Source organism: Exophiala mesophila (genome assembly GCF_000836275.1).
Source record: "Exophiala mesophila strain CBS 40295 unplaced genomic scaffold supercont1.2, whole genome shotgun sequence".
In the NCBI taxonomy this organism is placed as follows: domain Eukaryota; kingdom Fungi; phylum Ascomycota; class Eurotiomycetes; order Chaetothyriales; family Herpotrichiellaceae; genus Exophiala; species Exophiala mesophila.
Window position 1 is genome coordinate 1,567,693 of NW_015622505.1, and position 20,873 is coordinate 1,588,565.

At 49.6% G+C, this 20,873-nt stretch overlaps 4 protein-coding genes across 8 annotated transcripts; 3 read left to right on the forward strand and 1 right to left on the reverse strand.

Annotated features, from left to right (window-relative positions):
* Positions 1-616: 616 nt before the first annotated feature.
* PV10_02432 lies at positions 617-4,134 on the forward strand. Of its 2 annotated transcripts, XM_016366744.1 has the most exons (4): positions 617-1,147; positions 1,201-1,229; positions 1,287-1,552; positions 1,601-4,134. In XM_016366744.1, exons 1-4 carry the CDS (start codon positions 1,100-1,102, stop codon positions 3,835-3,837), a joined length of 2,580 nt encoding a protein of 859 aa, XP_016226262.1. In that variant the 5' UTR covers positions 617-1,099; the 3' UTR covers positions 3,838-4,134. The 2 variants fall into 2 exon arrangements, with proteins under 2 accessions (XP_016226262.1, XP_016226263.1); XM_016366745.1 differs by having other exon boundaries at positions 617-1,229.
* A 3,526-nt stretch (positions 4,135-7,660) lies between these two features.
* Positions 7,661-8,538, forward strand: PV10_02433. 3 transcript variants are annotated; one of them, XM_016366746.1, is made up of 3 exons: positions 7,661-7,889; positions 7,939-7,976; positions 8,030-8,538. In XM_016366746.1, exons 1-3 carry the CDS (start codon positions 7,817-7,819, stop codon positions 8,258-8,260), a joined length of 342 nt encoding a protein of 113 aa, XP_016226264.1. In that variant the 5' UTR covers positions 7,661-7,816; the 3' UTR covers positions 8,261-8,538. The 3 variants fall into 3 exon arrangements, with proteins under 3 accessions (XP_016226264.1, XP_016226266.1, XP_016226265.1); XM_016366748.1 differs by having other exon boundaries at positions 7,661-7,855; positions 7,903-7,976; XM_016366747.1 differs by having other exon boundaries at positions 7,661-7,976.
* Positions 8,539-9,470: 932 nt separating this feature from the next.
* On the forward strand, positions 9,471-12,576 carry PV10_02434. 2 transcript variants are annotated; one of them, XM_016366749.1, is made up of 4 exons: positions 9,471-9,699; positions 9,938-11,706; positions 11,759-11,911; positions 11,968-12,576. In XM_016366749.1, exons 2-4 carry the CDS (start codon positions 10,249-10,251, stop codon positions 11,995-11,997), a joined length of 1,641 nt encoding a protein of 546 aa, XP_016226267.1. In that variant the 5' UTR covers positions 9,471-9,699; positions 9,938-10,248; the 3' UTR covers positions 11,998-12,576. The 2 variants fall into 2 exon arrangements, with proteins under 2 accessions (XP_016226267.1, XP_016226268.1); XM_016366750.1 differs by lacking the exon at positions 9,471-9,699 and having other exon boundaries at positions 9,847-11,706.
* A 5,645-nt stretch (positions 12,577-18,221) lies between these two features.
* PV10_02435 (uncharacterized protein) lies at positions 18,222-19,874 on the reverse strand. The gene has a single exon (XM_016366751.1). It carries the CDS (start codon positions 19,772-19,774, stop codon positions 18,749-18,751), a length of 1,026 nt encoding a protein of 341 aa, XP_016226269.1. The 5' UTR covers positions 19,775-19,874; the 3' UTR covers positions 18,222-18,748.
* Positions 19,875-20,873: the final 999 nt, after the last annotated feature.

The window sequence follows — 20,873 nt, forward strand, 5'->3', positions numbered from 1 at the left end:
ATCTCGTGATGCACAGCCTCACTTGCTTGTCAGGATCATGGCCAACTCTTGTGTTGGAAAAGACTTCCAAGTGTCGATCCTGGGCTTGGTCCAGGTTCACAGCTAGATTGCTAGAGTACTGAGGTCATGACACGACTCAAGTGGATTGAACTGGGTTTAATCCTTAACTCGACGGTACATAGTTGCTTTGCTTCTCTTATGACAAGAGGAAGCCATTACTTCTAAAGGCCCAGTAGTCAAAGGAATGGTGCTATCAAGATATGGGTACAGTACGTAAGGTACTTGGCTCTGCAGCTAACAGGCTGTGCAGCTACCTACCTACGATGCCTATAAGGACCCGCTTGGTCTAGTCTGAAGGTAGCCCCTCGGCCTAACTTTTCGCTTGGTCTCCAGGTTTGTCGGTTTGTGGTACCCGTGGTAGCTGTGGCACCCCGACCTCAATGTTAATAAGTGACGTTCGTGCCTCTTAGTCCTTGGAGAACGCTTATAGGGCAACAGTGTCCGAGACACTGGGAGGGTGGGAGGGTGGATAGGCATGTAGGGCCCATTATTATTGAACCCTTGCCTTGACCGCCAATCCAAATAATTAAGACGATCTTCGCAATGCACAAGGGTACGCAGAGACGTTAAGGTACCTCAATGGAATGGTCTGGCAGGTCTTGCGTTGGTCTGGTGAACCTGCAGTCGCCTCATCGTGTGCTTCGTGCGCGTCCAACTCCATCCCATCTCTATCCCACCACCAACACTAGACGATACTCTACTTGCTACCGTATCCCTTGCCATTGACCACGCAAGACATCATCCTCTGCCACATATCGCCGACCTCTATCCCTATTCCTACGTCAATCACTCCACCCAACCCTCTATATTCATTACCTTCGCTTCGTCCGGCCACGAGTCTCGCGTCTTCACACCAATCAGCCATTGCCTACGCCACTCATCCATACATGCGCCCATCCTGACCGCTTGCCACACCGTCCTCATCGTAACATTACTCATATTGTTTCCTTGCGCAACCACATGTCAGCCACACCCGTCGCAATCTCGAGCCATCTCATGAATTCCTCTTCCAAGCCATATCGTCCATCCTTCTGGAGGAATGCAAGCCCAGAGAAATAAAGCAGAGCTTCAATACCACAAGACAAAAGTACACCCTCGCTTCACCCTCAATTTCCTGTCATACTTACTTTTTCCATCTAGCTTGCAAACTCATATTCTGAACTGCTCGAGTAAGCTCAAACGTCCCTCATCTGTCACCATGTCACCCTTCTAATCCACTTGCGCAGTCAGTTTTCCTCCAATGACCTCAAGACCGTCGGCAATTATTCAATAGGCAAACTTGTTGGCAAGGGCTCTTTTGGCAAGGTTTATCTTGCCAAACACAATCTCACCAATGGCTCAAAGGTCGTTCTCAAGGCCTCCAGCAAGCAAGATGCCAACCTTGCGAGAGAAATCCACCATCACCGCCAGTTCATCCATCCCCATATCGCCCGTTTATACGAAGTTATAGTCACAGAGTCGTCAGTATGGCTAGCCCTCGAGTATTGTCCCGGTCCGTTTTCCCTCTCCCATGTCCTCCTCATCCGCTGACCTTGGCTAGGCGACGAGTTATACAATTACCTTTGCCGGAAAGGTGCGCTCCCTCTTGAGACCGCCCAGAAAATCTTTGCCCAGTTGGTCGGAGCTGTTACATATATTCACAGCAAATCCTGCGTCCATCGAGATCTCAAATTGGAAAACGTCTTGCTCGACAAACATGAAAACGTCAAACTATGCGACTTCGGATTCACTAGGGAGTATGAAGGGAAAGCAAGTTATCTTCAGACCTTTTGCGGCACTGTCTGTTATAGTGCTCCAGAAATGCTGAAAGGCGAGAAGTATGCCGGCGAAAAGGTTGATGTCTGGAGCCTGGGCATCATCCTGTATGCTCTCCTAAAAGGCGAACTCCCTTTCGATGAGGACGACGACGCTGCCACCAAAGCAAAAATCCTCAAGCAAGATCCCATTTATCCTCCTGGCTTTCCCGAGTCCGCCAAACTCCTCATCTCCAAACTACTCTCAAAGCGACCCTTGCACCGGCCCTCACTTGCTGAAATCTTGGCCGACCCCTTCCTCGCCGAGTTCGCCCCACAACAACACGCAATCTTGAAGCTCACTCAACCCGCTGCTTTCACCACCCAGTTGGAAAAGGACACTCTGGAACGTATGAAGGCCGCTGGCGTCGATATTGATCTTGTCATCGAGAATGTCTTGTCCCAACGCTGCGATACCTTGGCCGGGTGGTGGGCGTTGCTCATGGAAAAAGAGACGCGCAAACAGGCCAGAAGAGAACGGAAACGAAAAGAGAAGGAAGCCGAACTAAGAATCATAAGGCGCCTCAGCGGCGCCAGCAGTCGACTGGAGAGGATAGCCCCGACCCTCGTAGAGGTTGATGAGGAAGGCGTTCCTCCCAATGAGACCCCTCATCGAAGCGGGAGTCGTGGAAGGACATCACGCCGGAGCACCCCCCAAATTCTGGTGACTGATTTGCCCCAGCTCCCCGAAGGTGATGTTGTACAGTCCCCTAGCACCGCCACACCTCCACCGCCAATCGACAAAGACTCAATCCGTTCCGAGAGCGCCTCCAGGCCTCCATTACCTTCCAAGGAGCGACAGCGTCGGAGCAGTACCTTGCAAATAGTTGCAAATAATCCCGAGCTCCTTGCTCCTTTGAATGGAATCAACAAGAGACGTGGGGGCAAACTGCGCAATCGTCAATTTCTCAACCAATTCACCGCGCTCAAGCACTGGTTGATTGAGTCTACTAAGAGGGCAAGATCTCCCGGCGGCACGAGACTGGACAAGTCTGTTAATGGCAGCTCAACCATCCTGACCCCAACCAAGTTGGCTCACCACGGACGTCCAGGCGGTGAGACTTCACTGTCCAACAGATCTTCTGTGGGATCTGCGCTCACCCCAATCACCTCCAATACCAATCGTCGGCCTTCAGGCGTCGTCACGGGGGGTCACCGAATCGACACAGCCCGGACCCAACGCAATTCCATTTCCCCATCTCCTGTGACGCCTCGCTCCTCGTATCGACGAAGCTCGGCTGGCCTTCGCGGTCGCAAATCAACATCTTCGTCTGTCTCTTCTGTTCGCAGTATGCCTCGACACACTTCACACAGCAAAGCATCTTCACGAAGTTCCAATAGTATCGACACAATGAATAGCCCTGGAACTAAGACTGTTGCACGGTCTCCACACTCTTCTATCAAAGTGTTGCCAGCCACACCAACGACCAACATCTTCTCATCCAATATTCGCCATGGGAGGAATGCCAAGGGCGATTTGACGAGCCAGCCCCGCCCGGTCTCTGGCACGTACGATGATAGCCTACGCCCACCGCTGACTCCACAAGCTAATCCTTTTGGATCTGGTGTCATGTTTGCCCGACGCAAAAAGTCGCCATTCAAGGGCCCTGGACTGAACGCTGCCTTCTTTTCGGGCTCAGGCGTTCCCGCAGCTATCGGCAGTCCCGCCATAGTCAATAACAGGCACCGTGAGGGATCAGACGGGTCAATCAATCGAGGATTTCGGGGCATGACCAACGGACTTCATCGACCTGATACGGGCAAGCGTAAAAGTCAAATCATAGAAGAGGAAGAGGAAGATGATTATCCTGGCCACGGTGGAGGGGGGCTCGAGGGCCATGACGAAGAGGATGAGATTGAGGAAGTTGATGCCTTCCCTGCTGTAAAGTTGGGAAGGGGTGAGCGAGTACAGAGTATCACGATTTTGGATGAAGACGATGACGCCGTAGATGAAGACGTGTTCAACAGCCGAACAACAACATGAATAGCCTAGATTCAAGAACGGCTTTCTCTGGATTTTCGACAATCAGTCACGAATCATGGATGACATTGCGTGGATACGACACCCACACGATTGGGGTCGATCAGATGGATTTGGAATGAGTAATATAGGAGCGATGATTCGAGCGGCTTCTGCTCACGGCAAGAGGAGCTCGAGCTCGATTTTTTCGACGTTCACTTGTAGGATAAGATGGTCCCAGATATGTACGATTGGAAGAATTTGAAGCAAAGCCAGGTCAGATCCTTTACGCTTGCCCTACTTTGACTGCACTCAACTCGTATTCGTATACTTGTTTCTCTTGTTGGACGTTTGCAAGATACCTAATATAACATCATAGGACACAATTTTATTGTCTCGTCTGTAGATAGCTAAGCTAGGCTGTCATTTCAGCAATACAGAAGATGATACCTGCTCCATGATCCTCCGCACATGTCGTCAACTGCATAAGACCCTAATATACATGCCTGCCGACATGTAATGTACTCGTAGCTATAGCTTATCTGCCTCTATCTCATCAACGTCGATCGATGTATTTGAACATGCGTCTTGACCGACTCTGTCATCCCAGCACATCCCAGTTTCCTTTCTGGTTTTTATGCTCGGCACCTACCACATGGCAGTACTTCCTTACTGTATGGGTTGTCTTTTTCTCAGCTTCATGTTTTTAAAGCGGGAGGAATAGTTGCTCGTTGTTGCTAGACGAGGAGCTGTAGCAGGAGCCGGAGCCGGAGCCGGAGGTTGGACGACTGCCTTGTTCGAGTGGCTAGGATGCATAGGAGCTGCTACGCTCACAATCCTGGATTCGGAGATTGATCGACTGCGGATGGACAGAAGAGTATGAGTTCGGAACCGAGTTTCAAGATGTCGCGTGCCTGACCTGGTTGCGATGATTTCAATATCAGAATCTTCAACGTTATCGTGGTGGTGATGGTGGTCGTCGTTCTGATCTGACAATGTCACTGTCGTTGTAGAAGTAGTCAATTCTTTGATCGATGAACTCTTGTGAGTGTAAATCTTCTCCTCCTGTGCATTTGATGAGTGATCGGGTGTGACAGCTCCTTGTTGAGTTTTGATTCTCTTGGCTGCCGTCGCCATTGAGCTCATATCCGACTTGTTAGAAGGGTTGTCTCGTAGTGGTGGTAGCGGTGGTAGCGGTGAATTCCGAAGGGAGTTTATAACCAGCTTGTCTACCAAAGATGGTTTCTGGTCGGCTTTTTCCTGGACTGGCTGAGGTGGTTGCTCAGGACTCAATGTGTTTTCTGCGGTGGCTGCTTCGCTCTTGGTACACGCTGGCACTGTCTCTTGGCTACTCTGGAAGTTGAGTATTCTATAGCTCTGGTGATCATCAACCAAATGCCACTTTAGATCAGATCGTTGCGGTGGTGCTTTCTTATCTGTCTCCAAGCTGCACTCCGAGGCAACATCGTCATCCGTTGGAGGCGTAGTTTCGACCTGGATGCCAAAGTCTGCACCGTCTCTATTGAACTGTGCGTCGAGGAGATCCTGTTCTGGTATCTCGAAAGCATCCGAATCTGTAGCCACAGCGGCAGCTTTGCTATGCTCTTTCTGATTTGGCGCTGACCGTCGTGGAATGTCAACCGAAACTGTAGACTGAATATCCGACCGAGCACCTTTTGTGTTGAGCAGGTTGGTCTGAGGTCCAGCCATGCTATTTGTAATGTGCTTGACCTTTTTCATGGAAGCGCTCTCTCCAAAGGGGTCCCCGTACACACCAGCGACAAAGTCCCTGAACATTGCAGAAGAGGAAAGTGGTAGAGGGGTCCGAACTTGGAACGCTCGAATCATTTTGTACGCGACAATCTGACGATAAGGTTCTGAGATTTCTCTCAGATACTGTAAAATGTTAATCTCGATCGAAAAATGATATCGAGAAGATCTCTCACCTTTGACATGAAGACTCCTGCTTGATAATCAACAGTTTTGTTATGCCTCAGGCATTCCATGCAGCTGGACAGTTCTAGGACTGCATCACGGTTTAATATTCCAACAGCAGGCTCGGTAACAGAACCCCAAGAGAGGAACTTGGAGCTTGGTCAGCTTTGAGTCTGATTAGTTGGCTGGCCATGACACTTCTTACCTCTCCGCGGCCTGTGTAATTCTTTGGCTTTCCTTGGGTCGCTGAGGAATCATGTATTTTGCGTAGTCCATTAAGTCCGAACTTGTCGCAAATTGCTGGAACTAGCCAGATACAAATGGGTCGGCCGAAGCGTGTTTCAACCTCTTCTTCAAGCATGCTGTAGTCTACAACGGCAAGAGAGAGTTGCGTCTTTTCATGTTTAGACTCACAGATCATCTTCATCGCTCGTCTTGGGTTTTCCGCCCAAGAGAGAAATGGAGACGAGAAAGTTTTGTCCTCGGACAAATGCTGTAGGAATAAATCTCTCAAATCCTTCCTACCTTGAGGTGGTCCAGAAACGGGTGTCGATATGTCAAGGAACCTCCTGGCACACAAACCATGAGCAGTATCGAATGCCCGAAAGAGAAGGCGCGGTCTTACCGCGCAAGGTCTTCCTCTTAGATCAAATGCCACTCTTAGTAAAGCTGGGATGCGGCCAGAAGGGTCTAAGTGATCAAGATGTCGCGGATTGTAAGTGGATTGACCTTCCAAGGTTACATCAGAGTCTTCACCATCTGTGTCCTCTGAGTCCAAGTAAGAGTTCCAAGGTTCCACGTCAGCATCTGAAGCATCTGAGTTGGAGTTGGATGGGCAATATGTGGGATCGGAACTTGAATCCCTAGATTCAACGTATTGTTTGAGGGATTCATGGAATTTTGCGCCTGAGTGAACTTGCCGGCGAGGGCGAGGCGTTGGACTTGGGGCTTGTTCAGTGGGTAGGGTACCAAGTTGAAGGGCTGGGGATGCAAACAACACTAGAGAGTCTTTGTTTCTCTTTTGAGTCGTTGAGAGTGTGGCAGTGGGATGAAAGCCTAGCTGAAGTGGGATCCCTAGGTTTAAAGCTGCCGCCTCGATGGTATCTCGCTCATTTCGGAACATGAGGCGGGCAGTCTCAATATCCATCGAGAGGACCTTGCGAAACTCTGAGCCACGAGATGTGATCCGTAGATCGGCAATCTGAGAAACCATGGATGAGTGGGGAAGTCCAGTGGACAACCCTTCGGCTCGAAGTCTGTCGATCTGTAGGGCATTAAAGATCGCAAGAAGTTGCTGGGTGTTGCAGTTGTAGAATCGAATTGCAACAGCCAATATGAGCCTCTCATACTCGGTCCAGGAATGGACTGGAGGCCTCGAAGGTGTCTGTTCTTGCATGCTGGGACGGCTAATATATATAACAGATTGTTTAAACATTGACGAGGTGAAAAAGAGTATGGTCGTATGGGTGTCCGTAGGAGTAAGCAGACAATTCGGTAAGAGAACGAATGGATGTAGAAAAGAATTGCGAAGAGAACGACTGGCTGTGGATGAGAGCGACGAAGAGAACGACCAAGGATAGAAAAGAATGACGGAGGGAACGACTGACGGGGGATGTGAAGGAAGAAGACGACATGACAGTGCGATCCCAGATGGGGAGTGAGGTGAGGCAGAAGGAGCATTCTGCTGTGGAAGAGCTTCAGTGAGCTTCAGTAGTCTTCAGTAGTTGACTTACCTTCATGGTGCCAAAGCGTCATAGAAACTGCTCGATCTTGGACTGAGAGTTGAAATGAAGTGTACATGAGGTTCAGATGAGATACAAGGCTGAATGTCGGAAAAATAAGATTATCCGATATGCCAAGAGATATAATCCACACGTGCTGGATTGACTCCTTCCTCTCCATTCCATTGACACGCATATCTTTTAGTAGGCTTCTGGTGGACTTTAGCACATGTCTTTTGTTCTGTCCTCCATGAGAGCCTCTCTGGAGCAGGCGATTCGACCTGGTGTCGAGGACAAGAACCTTCTATCTAACTGAGTCATTAGAGAGAAATCTCTGCGCCAACGAGATGGAAATCGGCGAGGCAACCCAATTTCTCGAGTCACTGGTTGGTAAAACATTACGAGTGGCGATTCCAGACGGTGACTGAGTCAGCAATGAGGTATACAACCCAAGCTGACATAGTTGCAGGACGACTATTCACCGGCACATTCCGCTGCACAGACGGGGTAGGTTTCGATATATTTCAAGAAATGCAGAGCTGGCTGACATTATTGCCAAGGACAGTAACATGATCTTGTCCAACGCCTTTGAATATCGAATGCCCTCTCAGGCCGCCGAAGAAGCAGCAATCCAGCAGGCCATGGCCACTGGACAAACAGCCCGAGCAGACATGACATCAAGGTTTGTCGGGCTGATTGTGGTTCCTGGCAAACAGATCACTAAAGTAGAGGTGGAGGAGAGAAGAGATGGTCCGGGGGTGTCTCACGGACTCAGTATCCGAACACGATGATGGGTGCACGGGTATTGTAATCAATGGAACCTGCTTTTTTCAAGCATATTGTTGCCTAGCCACGGCTTGCACATAAGATGCATTCTGGCGGATAGACTGACAGCCCTTGGATCTGGCCTCTTCGACTATTGGAAGCATATCCAGGTTGGTGCAGCCCCATGGTGTAACTTATCAGTGGAAGTATAGATGTACGTACGGAGTATGGTTATCTTTAGCGCCAAGGCTCACGCGTCCAATCGCCTCGCAAACCTCCTTGGAGCAGATGGGTGCAAGGGCAAGATCTCCGTGCCTAGTTGGGTGCCAAGGAGCGGATGGTCAGGCTGATTAACCGAAGATGCAGAAGGAGTCTGGAGATAAAAAGAGGAGAAGCATACTTCAACAAGGGCACAAGTTGAGAAGGTGCCGTGGGTGCCGTGGGTGCCCTGGGGCCTGGAATATTGGATTGGCACAAGAGTTGTGGTAGGAGCGACGCGGGTTTTGGTGAAAGGAAGGTGCGAACCCTGTAACTGCAACGCCTGCCTAACATACTCCGTACGGAGGCTCCATCCACTTAATTATTAGTCACCCCCCGGCAGTTGCCAATGCTGGTATGCGTTTGCGTACAGAGTACAAGTCGCACAGTACTGCGCAAGAACGGGGATGTGTAGGTCCTCGGTGCAGTCTACCTAAAAGGCATCTTCCAGCCGAAGTGTCAGTTGTCTTTAAGCCCATTGTTGTGGTCGTCTCTCTTCCCTGGCTCCTACTCTGTGACGACTGCTGGTTGTGGTTATCCCAAAAGTCCAACTCGGCGGGCGGCCTAATCAGAACAAATAACAAAGAAACCGCGGCTTTTACAGGAGTTAGGGCCATAGTAGCACAGTACTCTGTAAGGTTTGCATCGAAGGTACTTAAGTACCTAGTCAAAGCACTACTCGTATCTGATCTGCCAGGTCCGTAATCCCCGGGGCTACCACCAGGCACCGGTAGGTTTCTCCATGATCGGTAACCCAAGGGACCAGGACATACATAAGGTCACTAAAACGGTGCCTAAGATGCCAAAGGTGCTAGGAGCACCTTAGGTTATCAGGGATCTCCACGCTGTCAATCCAGGGTACCTGGCTGCCTGGGTACGTACCACAATCCTCACTATCCGACGCCCAGGGTTCCATAGACCCTTCGAGCCTGTCACTCACCCCCTCCCTCCCCTTCCCCTCCCACGCCGTCTCCGTCTCGTCTATCATCACCCACCAGTCATTTGCTTTACCCAAGATCGACCACTCGTGCCACTCCAAGGCATTTTGTCATTTTTATCGAGTTCGGCCACTTCCTTGGACCCATCTGCATTGTATGCTCTACCAGTCCTCTATCCTCTATCTTCATCGCATAGCCAGACATTCTCTTTGTCTCTGCGTCTCCGACTTTGTCCACGTCTGCGATCCACTCTCCTTAGCTCATACCAGGTCAGTTTTTGCCTCCCTCGTATCTAATCCAAACAGCCCCAGTGACGCAAGTGTTTCACCCTCACCCGATGCGACGACTCGTCACCATAGTCGGGTCTTCTCACTCTTTCATTCATACCTCAATCCATAGTCACTGCTCCCAGCTTCTCTGCAACCTCATTTTTCAGGTTTGCCTGCATCGAGCCGTGTTGATTGGGCCCAGGAACTTCATCGACTGACATATGACTCCCTTTCTCAGCTAGACCATCAAACCTCATCCAGATCTCCCCCAGATCTCCCCTGCACCAAAAAGCCCCTCAACGCCTTTTCCACGACCTCCCTGACCGTGTGGTAATGGTCATAACCCTATCTGTCCTCATTCACCACCTATCCAACCTGGTTACCCTCACTGCGCGGTCTCGAGGCCCGCTAGAATAAATCGCCAAAACGCATCCCTTAAAGCGACTGCTTATCTCCTTTCTCAAACCTCCTTGACCCGTTCTTCTTGCGCCCTTTCCCGGTCTCGGTCCAATTCCTTGACGCCCTCCTGTGACGTAAGCAGCGTCTTCAATGGGCCAACAACAGTCAAAGAGCAGCGATGGATCGAGAACTCCTCTAAAGAGCTCATCTTCCCAAAACCTCCCCGATACCCTCCAGCAATACCCATCCATCTCCAAGTCTGATACCAAAGAAAGCTCTTCGAGGTCAATTAGGTCTTCGATCCGAAGTAAAATCAAGAGTTCTTCCGATGACAAGTCTACGGACAGTCCAAGAGCATCAGCCTCGGCCCTTTCTGGATTAGATGGCTCCAGCAGCGACCGAGCAGATGCGAGCTCCATTGCAAGTGGTCGCTCAGGCTCCTCGCGAGCCACCAAAGAAAAATACACCAATGTCGATTCCCCCACATCTCCCACCGATGATGACGATGCACCGTCCCCAAGCACACCCGCTCGTCCACCTTCGCCCACCCAGTCCAAGTCTGTGGGCAAAGGCCATCGATCTGTCGATCGCGCACAGCGCACCGGTGAGGTTGGAGCGGTCTCCGACGAGGCCCCCCATCAAGCCCACCATCACTCTTCCACCCAAAAGGCAGGCAGTTCCATCTTAGTCAAGCGTGAGAATCAGATCAATCCCCGCGCCCCCGAGACAAAGGCATCTCTCCGTGCCAAGCTCGCCGAGTTGCCGGGTGCCTCCCCTGGGGGAGGAATGGGGATTGGAGATGTCAACGACATGGATTTGGACGACATGATCTCGCGATTGCTTGACGCTGGATATTCGACCAAGGTCACCAAGGCTGTCTGCCTAAAGAATGCCGAGATCACGGCCGTCTGCACTGCTGTTCGCGAAGTCCTTCTTTCGCAACCCGCGCTGTTGGAGTTGAGTGCACCCGTCAAGATTGTGGGCGACATCCACGGCCAGTACAATGATTTGATCCGACTTTTCGAAATGTGTGGCTTCCCGCCCAGCTCCAACTTCCTCTTCCTCGGAGATTACGTTGATCGAGGCAAACAGTCACTCGAAACAATTCTTTTACTCTTCTGCTACAAGTTGAAGTATCCTGAGAACTTCTTCATTCTCCGCGGCAACCACGAATGCGCCAACGTCACTCGAGTCTACGGCTTCTACGACGAGTGCAAACGAAGGTGCAATATCAAGATATGGAAGACATTCATCGACACATTCAACTGTCTACCCATTGCATCCATCGTCGCCGACAAAATCTTTTGTGTGCATGGAGGTCTATCGCCCAGCCTCTCACATATGGACGACATCAGACAGATTGCGCGCCCCACCGATGTACCCGACTATGGCTTGCTCAACGACTTACTCTGGAGTGATCCAGCAGACATGGATCAGGATTGGGAGTCCAACGAGCGGGGCGTCAGCTATTGCTTTGGCAAAAAGGTTATCGTGGACTTCCTGGCCCGACATGACTTCGATCTGGTCTGTCGAGCTCACATGGTGGTGGAAGATGGTTACGAGTTTTTCAATGATAGACTCCTGGTCACGGTGTTTTCGGCACCCAATGTAAGTTCGATGACAGTGCTAAGAACGCGAGTGGGTGTGCTGACATACGCAGTATTGTGGAGAATTCGACAACTGGGGTGCCGTGATGTCGGTTTCCAGCAACCTTCTGTGCAGCTTCGAATTGCTCAAGCCGCTTGACTCGAGCGCCCTGAAAAATCACATCAAGCGAGGACGCAACGCACGACAGAACATGCTCAACAGTCCGGTAAGTTGCAACGACAATTCCCTTTGGGTGAAGCGCTGACTGATATGATTGAATAGCCTGCACAAGTATCGGCACAGAGCTTTTAGAGATTGCTTCCACTGCGAAGTAGTCAGGGTCGACGACAGTGGGATTCCAGGTGGCACACAGCACAAGCATCGTGAGAGAGAAGCCGCTCTGCTTGACTCGGTTTCCCCCAATCAAATGGACCTTGGGGCTAGGTACAATACACACACTCCTGCCGTGGGATGGCTTCTGGTACTCGATCGAGTGACGCTCGAGGGCAGGCGTTGGAAGGTTTTTAAGTTTACAAAACATCGGCAGCACGAAACAAAGAGTCATGCATTCCGGATGCAAACGGCATATAAAATTGGAAACAGCTTGGCAGTGCGCAGCGCAATGGCACCAAGGAGCACAGGGCAGTTGTTCTACCCAGGGTTCGGGCTTGAGATGAGATGGTGCTGAAATTGCGAGGATCGGCGAACTGAACGGCTCAACATGGATGTCGTGTGGGAAATAGATTTGGGGATGATGAATGTGCATGTGAAGAATGATAGCAAGCTAGGTCGACTTACTCAACTTTTCAAACACCGTGGACGGGTTACAATTTGATTCTACTGACTCAACACTATGCGTGGGCTCCAAACATGTAACTCATCGAGTGTGCCTTTGGTCTCAGGCCAGTTCAATCACCCATGATAAGGGCGATGGTTGAAATGCGGATGTGTAGAGGGTCACGTTCATCGTTCATCGTTCATCGTATACGAGGCATGAGTAAGCAACGGGTAGATAAGCCGGACAGACTATCCTAGCGAGTCATCTTCGGGAATGCCGGAATCAGGCACCCTACAGTCGGGGGATGGACGCCGTACAGTAGCTGACGACGCCCAGATTGGAGCGTATCAAGTTATTATCATTGGCCCAAGGACAAACATAAAGCGGACACAGCAAAGCCACATCAAAAGACGGCGATGGCGCGCATCGTCTCGTGTGACCACAAGGGAACTCGACTTGAAGAAAGGGAGCACCAAACTTTGAGATTTCGATCCAGATTGCAGGAGGAGAGTAGGACGGGTCTGCAAAGGGATCTGAAGTCGTACGTTCGTATATCATATATCTCTGCTGATGATGACAAGTCTTGCACGTCTTACAATTTTGCTGATCGTCGCCACAACATAACAATAGGTCTATTACTCGTTGAATATGCGATTGGCATCTTTCGTTCGATCTTCTATACCTAGTCTTCTCGCCAACATGAACACGTCCCCTGAAGGTAGACCAAGTTCACCGCATTGATCATGGCCCGCTCCTGAACAAACATCCCAATTGATTGTCAAAGAACCAAGATTTGTCCTTGTTCCACGCGTGAACCATAATGTCTTTTCCTATCTGGATAAAACCCTCAATCTGCTCAGGCGTTCCCCAATCTGGTTTCAACGGGCTCATACAGACAATGTATGAACCCATATGGATGGCCACACGGAAAGCCAATTCGTCGTTGAGACCGTCAAGGGCTCCAAGGAAGCCCTGCAAGATCCAAAGCCCCGCTGTGATGCCTTTTCGGAGCCATAGGATATATAGCTCCATAGCCATTTGGCCAATGTCAAAATGTCGAGGACTCATATGAAGGACTTCCCAATCGATGATAAAGACATTGGTCTCGCTGTATTTCTTAAACGGCTGATTTGTGATGACGATGCTGGAAGAATCAGCGAAAACTCGCTAAACACCAGCGCTTACTTACTTTGCCGGAGCAAGGTCACCATGGACTGCCAGTGTTAGACTTTCGTCCTGTAACTCATCTCTCGCCATCTGCAAGATTTTTTCAAGAATCGGAACATCCTCAGATAGGATGCCGGGATACTCTTTGATGCGATCAGGAAGCCATCCGTAGCTGAAATGATGCCGAATATTCGATGCCTCTTCATTGTTCCTAGCACATTGCCTCAACCCTGGCTCAGACATACTAAATTTGATGAATTCATTGAGCCACCTGCCGATGGCTTTGCCCAATAGACGGCATTCTGGTTCTTGCGCCTCAGTCGTAGTTGAAGAGTAATTGTCGAGAATGTAGGCCTGCAGGTCCTTGCTATTGGGGAGTATTTCATGGATCTGAGTTGCACTTGGTTCGTCAAAATGCAACAATTTTGGCGTCCGAACGATGATGTTGTACAAGTCGTGAGGCTCAGTCTTTCCAGTAAACGGAGACTTGCTCAAAAGTCCGAGAGCTTCAGCTTCCGTGGCCTAGCAACAACTCAGCTCTATGTCCAAAGTCCTAAACAAAGGGGGTTCAGGCTCTAGAGAACAACGTACACAGCGAACAAGTCCCACCTTATAATCCGGAACTGCGGCCACAAACGTCTCTCCATGCTTCAGAAAGACTTCTGATGTGCCATCCTGGAGAGGTTTTGACAAGGTGGCACGATATCCCCAATTCACCAATCCTCCCGTCAGCCGTTCTATGCTCGATGCTTCATATGCAGTTCCGATCAGGCTTTGGCGGACAGATTCGTTGATCTTCTCGTCCGGAATTGGAGGTGTTGCTGAAAAATCTCCCATATTGGCTCTCAATGCTCGATGATTTTGAGTCCGATGTCTTTTCCTTCTTCATAGTGCCCTGTTACTGTTGGAATTGCTCCTGGTCTTATATCAATGGAACTTGAGAGACCCAAGGCTCACGAGTGACGCAAGTGATCGGCGAGCCTCAAGAACACGGCCGTGCTTGGTGGGTTCCAAGTTCCCTTCATCAGCACTCAGGCCTTCCGCCGCCAAGGCCAATCACAATCATATTCTGGGCTACTTACCGTATGCCTGAAGTCGGGGTTAAGAATAGTTGTGCCAGAGTGGTACGGCCCTTGCGAATCGACCGTCGATTACGACAAGAGGAACCAGTCCGCTAGAATACCGATGGCCAACATCGAGGAAAAGATTCGCGGTTGACAGTGGGAAGAGTACGTCTTTTAGGCGAGCCTCCGCTTAGCAGAAGCCGGGGGCCAAGCGACTAAACGAACCCCAGAACTAAGGACCGAGCTAACAAACGATGTGAAGACTGGTGGCCTGTAAGAAGTACTCTGCCGATCGTTGTACCTGGTTTTGCCCTTACTCCACATTCTCGTCAGTTGATACATTTGAGTATCGAGAACGAATCAACAGTTTCTCATCACCAATTACCGGCAAAGACAAACCTCATTTACTTTATGTCACGGCGACACCTTAACCAGCGCCAAAGGCCAAGCCGCACAAGGGATACGCACCCAAAATGGACACCCTTCAGGGACTTGCTCGAAGTCCCTTTAGACTTCGGGTCTATGTGAACTTACTGGACAGGGAGAGAATTGCTAAGGATTTCTACTACTTCTGTCAACATAAATGCTTAAGCTGTAAGCTCTCACAAATTACTAATTACAGTATACAAGTACCTAGTATACTTCGTAGGTATAGTTACAACGGGAAATCCGCCTTCGGTTTAGAGGGTCTACCCGTAGTGTTACGAACCCGACCATACCTGCGGCCTGACACTCAGCTGCTAGCTTCGGCTTTGATGGTGGCGATTGCAAATAGCACAGACAGCTTGAGGAGAAGAGTGAATGGGACCAAAGATAGGTAACAGTGACGGGAACGAAGAGAAAGAGAGCCCTTATGACCTCACTCTGAGGTGGCTCAACAATTTATACGACTCAAGGTTACACGCTGGCTCATTTTCTCCTTGGAGATTCGAGAACAATCGTGCTATCTACCGTAGCAGCCAGATCCGCTCGTGAGGAGAAAGAGCCAGTCTTACATTATACTCATGAGCAATACTCCGTAAAGCGAGTGTAACCACATCATGAAGGATTTCCCTTTATACGCCACAGGAGTAGCCATCACATAAATGTCCCGAATTGGTATCCTTGAGAAATCAGTTCCTTTTCAGCCACGAGCTGTCGTGGGTGTGTGTGATTTTTAAGATAATTAATCAACACCAGCATTGAGATGATTCAGCGGTGCTTGATAGATTGATGCTGATTCGTCCGTCCGCGATGGAGAGCAAGCACTGACTTGTCACGGATAGTGTAGATGTTTTGCGAAAGAACAAGAGATAGAAGAGGCTTCGTGTGTCTTGGATTTTGGACATTGCTTCACGCCGCATCAGACAGAGTGTATGTCCCGTGTATGTCTAGGTACGTAATATGTGACGTGGCATGCATCAAACGTGGACAGTTGCTTGAACAATGACGAAAATGCTAAAGAGCGCTATAATATTCAAAGGGGAGGCCATAAAGGCAAATAGTGACCTTTTCGGCTGTGGGGAAAATGTGAGAGGCCGTCAAGACTATCTAAGCATTTAAGTGAGGTTCTTCGTAACCTATTCTCCCATGCTCCTTGTTCTCCTGCCACGCGCTCAATGCCCTGATGACGAAAGCTCATTGAGTCACACCAATCTAGCGGTGAATCCAATCAAAGACATTGGAAGGGACATTCATAATAACAAACTCGATCGTTGCGTATGGACGTGCGTGTCACTCGCCACTCCTCTCCACATAGTCCGTCACATATACATCTTGGCATGGATTCGCCCATTTACAACCTTCTTGCGTGGGCTCGCGATTTTAAACTTCTTTCGCTCAAGGTAATACCGAGCATTCATAGCCTCAATTCTTGCTATAACAGGCTTAAAAGCACGGTCTCGAGATGGGCTGTACCACATAGACTGGAGCTAGAATACTGGCGCGGGAGTGATACGCGTCAGCAGAAAGGTCTTGCTGGAGATTCTTGTTTGCACATTTGTTCATCTTTTCATGACTGTACTGTGAGTGTGATATAAATGAGCCTTCACTGCTGTTGGGAATGGACAAGAATCCGTGGGTAGAGGACCCTGTATAACTCTTAGTCATGTCTACTCTTCTTTCTTTTTCCCTGACCGTTCTGTTGATTGCTTCTAATGTATTCGGTCACCCAGGCCACGATGTGTCGGAGGAGGCAGCCGAGCGCGCCGAATTTTTCAAGAGAAATCCCAAAACATTACGAGCATGTTCCGACAAACTAAGGGCTCGAGGGCACGAGTCCGCAAACATCGCTCGCCGCCGCGCTTTGGCTCACGACCTGCGCCTCGAACAAGGCCTCGCCGCGAAGCCTTTCCTCCACCGTCGCGACTTCGCCTCGTACAACTTCTCCCATTTAGCAAATGGCTCTGCCATATCACTGGATGTCGACGAAATGGTCCTGTTTGCCGATAATTCTTCCTGTACCCTACAGAGCGATGTTACTGAAGGTCCTTACTACGTCAATGGAGAATTGATCCGTGAAAATATTGTCGATGGACAGGATGGGATCCCTCTGATTCTAGACATCCAAATAATCGACACATCATCATGCGAGCCCATTCCCGCTCTGTACATGGATATTTGGCATTGCAACTCTACCGGGGTGTATAGTGGTGTCGTGGCCAATGGAAACGGTGATAGCAGTGACGCTAGCAATATTGACCAAACGTTCCTGAGAGGCATTCAGCAGACGAACAGTGACGGCGTCGTGCAGTTCAACACGACATTTCCTGGGCATTATACAGGTAAGCTTTTTAGTTCAACTAGGAAACGAGGATACTTGGACTGACACAATCGCTGTCCAGGTCGTGCCACTCACATCCATGTCCTCACTCACCAACCCAATTCGACCACGACACGGGTCAATCGCACACTACTTGGTGATTTCAACGGCACTGTTCATGCTTCCCATGTAGGCCAGCTCTTCTTCGATCAGGACTTGATCTTGGAGGTGGATACTTTGGCACCATACAACACAAACACCGGAAATCTCACGTTGAATTCGGAGGACGACATCCTGGCATCTGAAGCCGACACCACGGATCCGTTTGTTGAATACGTACTGTTGGGTGACCGGTTGGAAGACGGGATCTTGGCTTGGATTAGCATCGGGATTGACCCTACAGAGGATCGGGAAATCAGTACTGCTGCAACTTACTACAAAGGCGGCGGCGTCGCCAACGAGAACGGCAATACCATGGAAAGTCCCCCTAATGGCACCGAAGGAGGTTCAGTAATCCCGTCTGGTGGACCGATACCTTCATCGAGCGCTAGCAGTTGATCATCCTTACCAGGTAGTCGAGTCTTTTTCACCAGAATCTCTTGTAGTTTTCCTACTGTCTATAATGACGGATTCTGAAAGGAGTGGGAACCCCTACTCATGCTCATAACAGATATCTTAGGTCGTGGGAGGCATCTGCGTAGTCGCACTCGAATAACCTTGCATAAATAGGAAATCTTCTTTCCTCATACGGAATGTATGAGCACATTTGAGTCAACTGCTGGATGTTCTTGAATTGCCATAAATGGGTTTACTGTAAACCCCGGAGCGCCAGATCGCCAGACTAAGCCTTCAGCCCCGTGGGTTCGAAAAGCCTAGTTTAGCTATAATCAATAGTTGTATCTTCGATGTGGATGATTTTCCATATCCCAGAGCAGGGCACTGGTCCCGTACAAATCTCAAGACAATTGCTCTCTACGGGCACGCAGGCTGAGAATGTACGGAACCCCTCGCAGCAAGCGCTTGTCCGTCTAGATAACACCGTAGACCGATCAAATGATTTCTCGAACGATCCAACCAAAAGCTCAATTCTTTCAATCCTGAAAATTTACAAGAAGCTTTCCCATTCTTACCCGCCTTAATTCTATTAAGCGCTGTGTCAATGCGGTTTAGGTGAACTAATTCAATTTCTGGCACCACCTGGCCCTGGGCACAAAGCTCCAAGGCTAATTGTATATTTGCTTTGGAACCAGTCTCATTAGACCGAACCAGCAAATTCCTCTTCAAGCCTGGTCTCATGCTTTGCAGTTGTGTGTTTTACAAGGTTCCAGCTGCTCTTTTGCCGAGTAGTCGTTCCACCTGTTGAGAGTCTTGCGATATCGCGGCCTCATAAGCCTTACGATAAACTTCGTACCCTTTATGAAAGAGTGGTTTCGTATCCGCCCAGCCTAATTGAGTTCTGATCTTCTCAGATCCAACCCACTGTGGGAATCTAAAGAGTGCAAGGACATATAGACCAAAGGTTTCTGCATCTGATTCTTGATATTCGCGGTACTTGACTTTGATACCGTGACTTTTATCGATGGCGGGAACAATCTCCTCAAGTGTCTCATATCGGTGACCGGAGATGTTATATGACTGACCTCGCACCACTTCGCGGGGAGCCGTAGCCAAGCTGAAGTACGCAGCTGCAACGTCCTCGACATGAGTTCCGTGTAAGACGGAGTTGGGATTTGCAGGGAGCTCCAGCACGCCATCATTCTCAGTTTTGGCCTTGGAAGCCAAGACGAAGAAATGCGAATAGAAACTGCCTGACAATCCAAAGAGTGTAGTTGGACGTGTCACAACACAGTCAAAGTCGGATCCATGCCCCTGAAGCATATCAATTGCAGCTTCAGTGCGCGGGCGTAAGATTTCCGGTGGGTTCAATGGGCTCGTTTCTGTGTGTGGTGCCAAATTGACTTCGCCATGCATCGGTGTAGTTCCGTAGTCCTTGCACCCGCTACTGAAAATCACCAGCGGTTTGACAGAGTTGCCTAGAGTTGCAGAATGCTTGCAGATCTGTTTGATCATCGCTAGGCGACTCTGGTGATGTGATATGTAGTTGGAGAGGTCTTCATCACAGGTAATAATGACATCGATTGGAGGAAGACGCGAAATCCACTGGGCCACATCGCTAGCAAGCCCGACGATGGGGATAATTTCGTTCCTCATCAGCTCGAGTGCGCTGCGTTGGTGACGGATCAAACCATAGGTAGTCCACCCTTTAGAAGAGAATTTCCTTGCCACGGCACTACCGATGAAGCCATTAGCTCCTGTGATGAAGGCTGCTTTTGTAGTCATTTTGATATGAGAGGGATTCGTGGTACAATGCTAAGCCTGTGGTGCCCATACAATGTATATAAGGCTTGGTGTCCTGCGGTTATGACCTCAACCTGGCTCCTTCACCCATTCGTGCTTGATCGGATGGCTGACAAATCTTGAGCAGGGCGAAATTTCGGACTAATGCGACCCTCTCCACTCTTAGATAGTCTACAGTGAGGCAATATGATCACCGTATGTGAACAAGTCGAATAGCAAGTGGTACAGACTCAACGAACAAGATGCTGCTGAGCAAGCATTCCACCAAAGTATACGTGGACTGAGGGAGCGTGAGCCAATGGGCGGTTAGTTCTGTCGCCTTACAATTCCGGTGGAATTCATTCTTCCAATCATGTCTTGTTCATTCTGAATTGGTAGATTACAACCAAGGATCTCCCAGCGTCTCAAATAGGAGCGGAACATGGAGGTCATATGGACAATACTTGGCTGTGGATGGAAGGGCACGAAGGGTCTTCATTGCAATCGAAATATGGGCGTGGACGGAATCTGAATCAAAGTCCTCATGATCGACGTCAACAACCAGAGTTCTGGTTGTATTTCAACATAAAAGATGGTTGTGAACAAGCCAAAGTGATATTTCGAGCTCGTTTCTCTTACACTACTCCAAAGTTGGCACAAGAACCAAGGGGTTCGGATCCTATTCCCTCCTTTTTTGTATACCTCATATAATACTAGGTATGTACCTGATTTGGGTACCTTCCTACTTCATACGTCCTGTGTTCGTTGTCGGTGCCTGCCTTCTCGTAAGAACTCACGAGTCGTGAGAAATTCTTGGCATGTGGAAGATGACTCGCAGTCGACTGTCTGGGAAACCACAGGGCGGCATCAGCCTTTGACCGAAATGGGAGCGTCGCGAGCAGCTTGGCCGCAGACCTCCTCCTCATCAGAGGCAGATCCAGTGGTAATTCGACCCTACTGCATGCATGCATGCGTGCGTGTCTTGACTGAGCAAACATTCATCTACTACGCCTCATCGATACTCTCGGGACTAATATTCACCGTCTCATCTTTTAGTACACCCTTCTTCTTCAGATATACCTTCCCTGACTCGCTGGTTTGA

Bases quoted from the DNA above. Each gene is read 5' to 3' on its own strand.
- PV10_02433 (XM_016366746.1), top strand. From the start codon at position 7,817: ATGGAAATCGGCGAGGCAACCCAATTTCTCGAGTCACTGGTTGGTAAA. The intron at 7,890-7,938 runs GTGACTGAGTCA...ACATAGTTGCAG, and splicing joins ACGAGTGGCGATTCCAGACG to GACGACTATTCACCGGCACA. The intron at 7,977-8,029 runs GTAGGTTTCGAT...ATTATTGCCAAG, and splicing joins CATTCCGCTGCACAGACGGG to GACAGTAACATGATCTTGTC.
- PV10_02432 (XM_016366744.1), top strand. From the start codon at position 1,100: ATGCAAGCCCAGAGAAATAAAGCAGAGCTTCAATACCACAAGACAAAA. The intron at 1,148-1,200 runs GTACACCCTCGC...TTTTCCATCTAG, and splicing joins TTCAATACCACAAGACAAAA to CTTGCAAACTCATATTCTGA. The intron at 1,230-1,286 runs GTAAGCTCAAAC...CCACTTGCGCAG, and splicing joins TCATATTCTGAACTGCTCGA to TCAGTTTTCCTCCAATGACC.
- PV10_02434 (XM_016366749.1), top strand. From the start codon at position 10,249: ATGGGCCAACAACAGTCAAAGAGCAGCGATGGATCGAGAACTCCTCTA. The intron at 11,707-11,758 runs GTAAGTTCGATG...TGACATACGCAG, and splicing joins CGGTGTTTTCGGCACCCAAT to TATTGTGGAGAATTCGACAA. The intron at 11,912-11,967 runs GTAAGTTGCAAC...ATGATTGAATAG, and splicing joins AGAACATGCTCAACAGTCCG to CCTGCACAAGTATCGGCACA.
- PV10_02435 (XM_016366751.1), bottom strand. From the start codon at position 19,774: ATGACTACAAAAGCAGCCTTCATCACAGGAGCTAATGGCTTCATCGGT.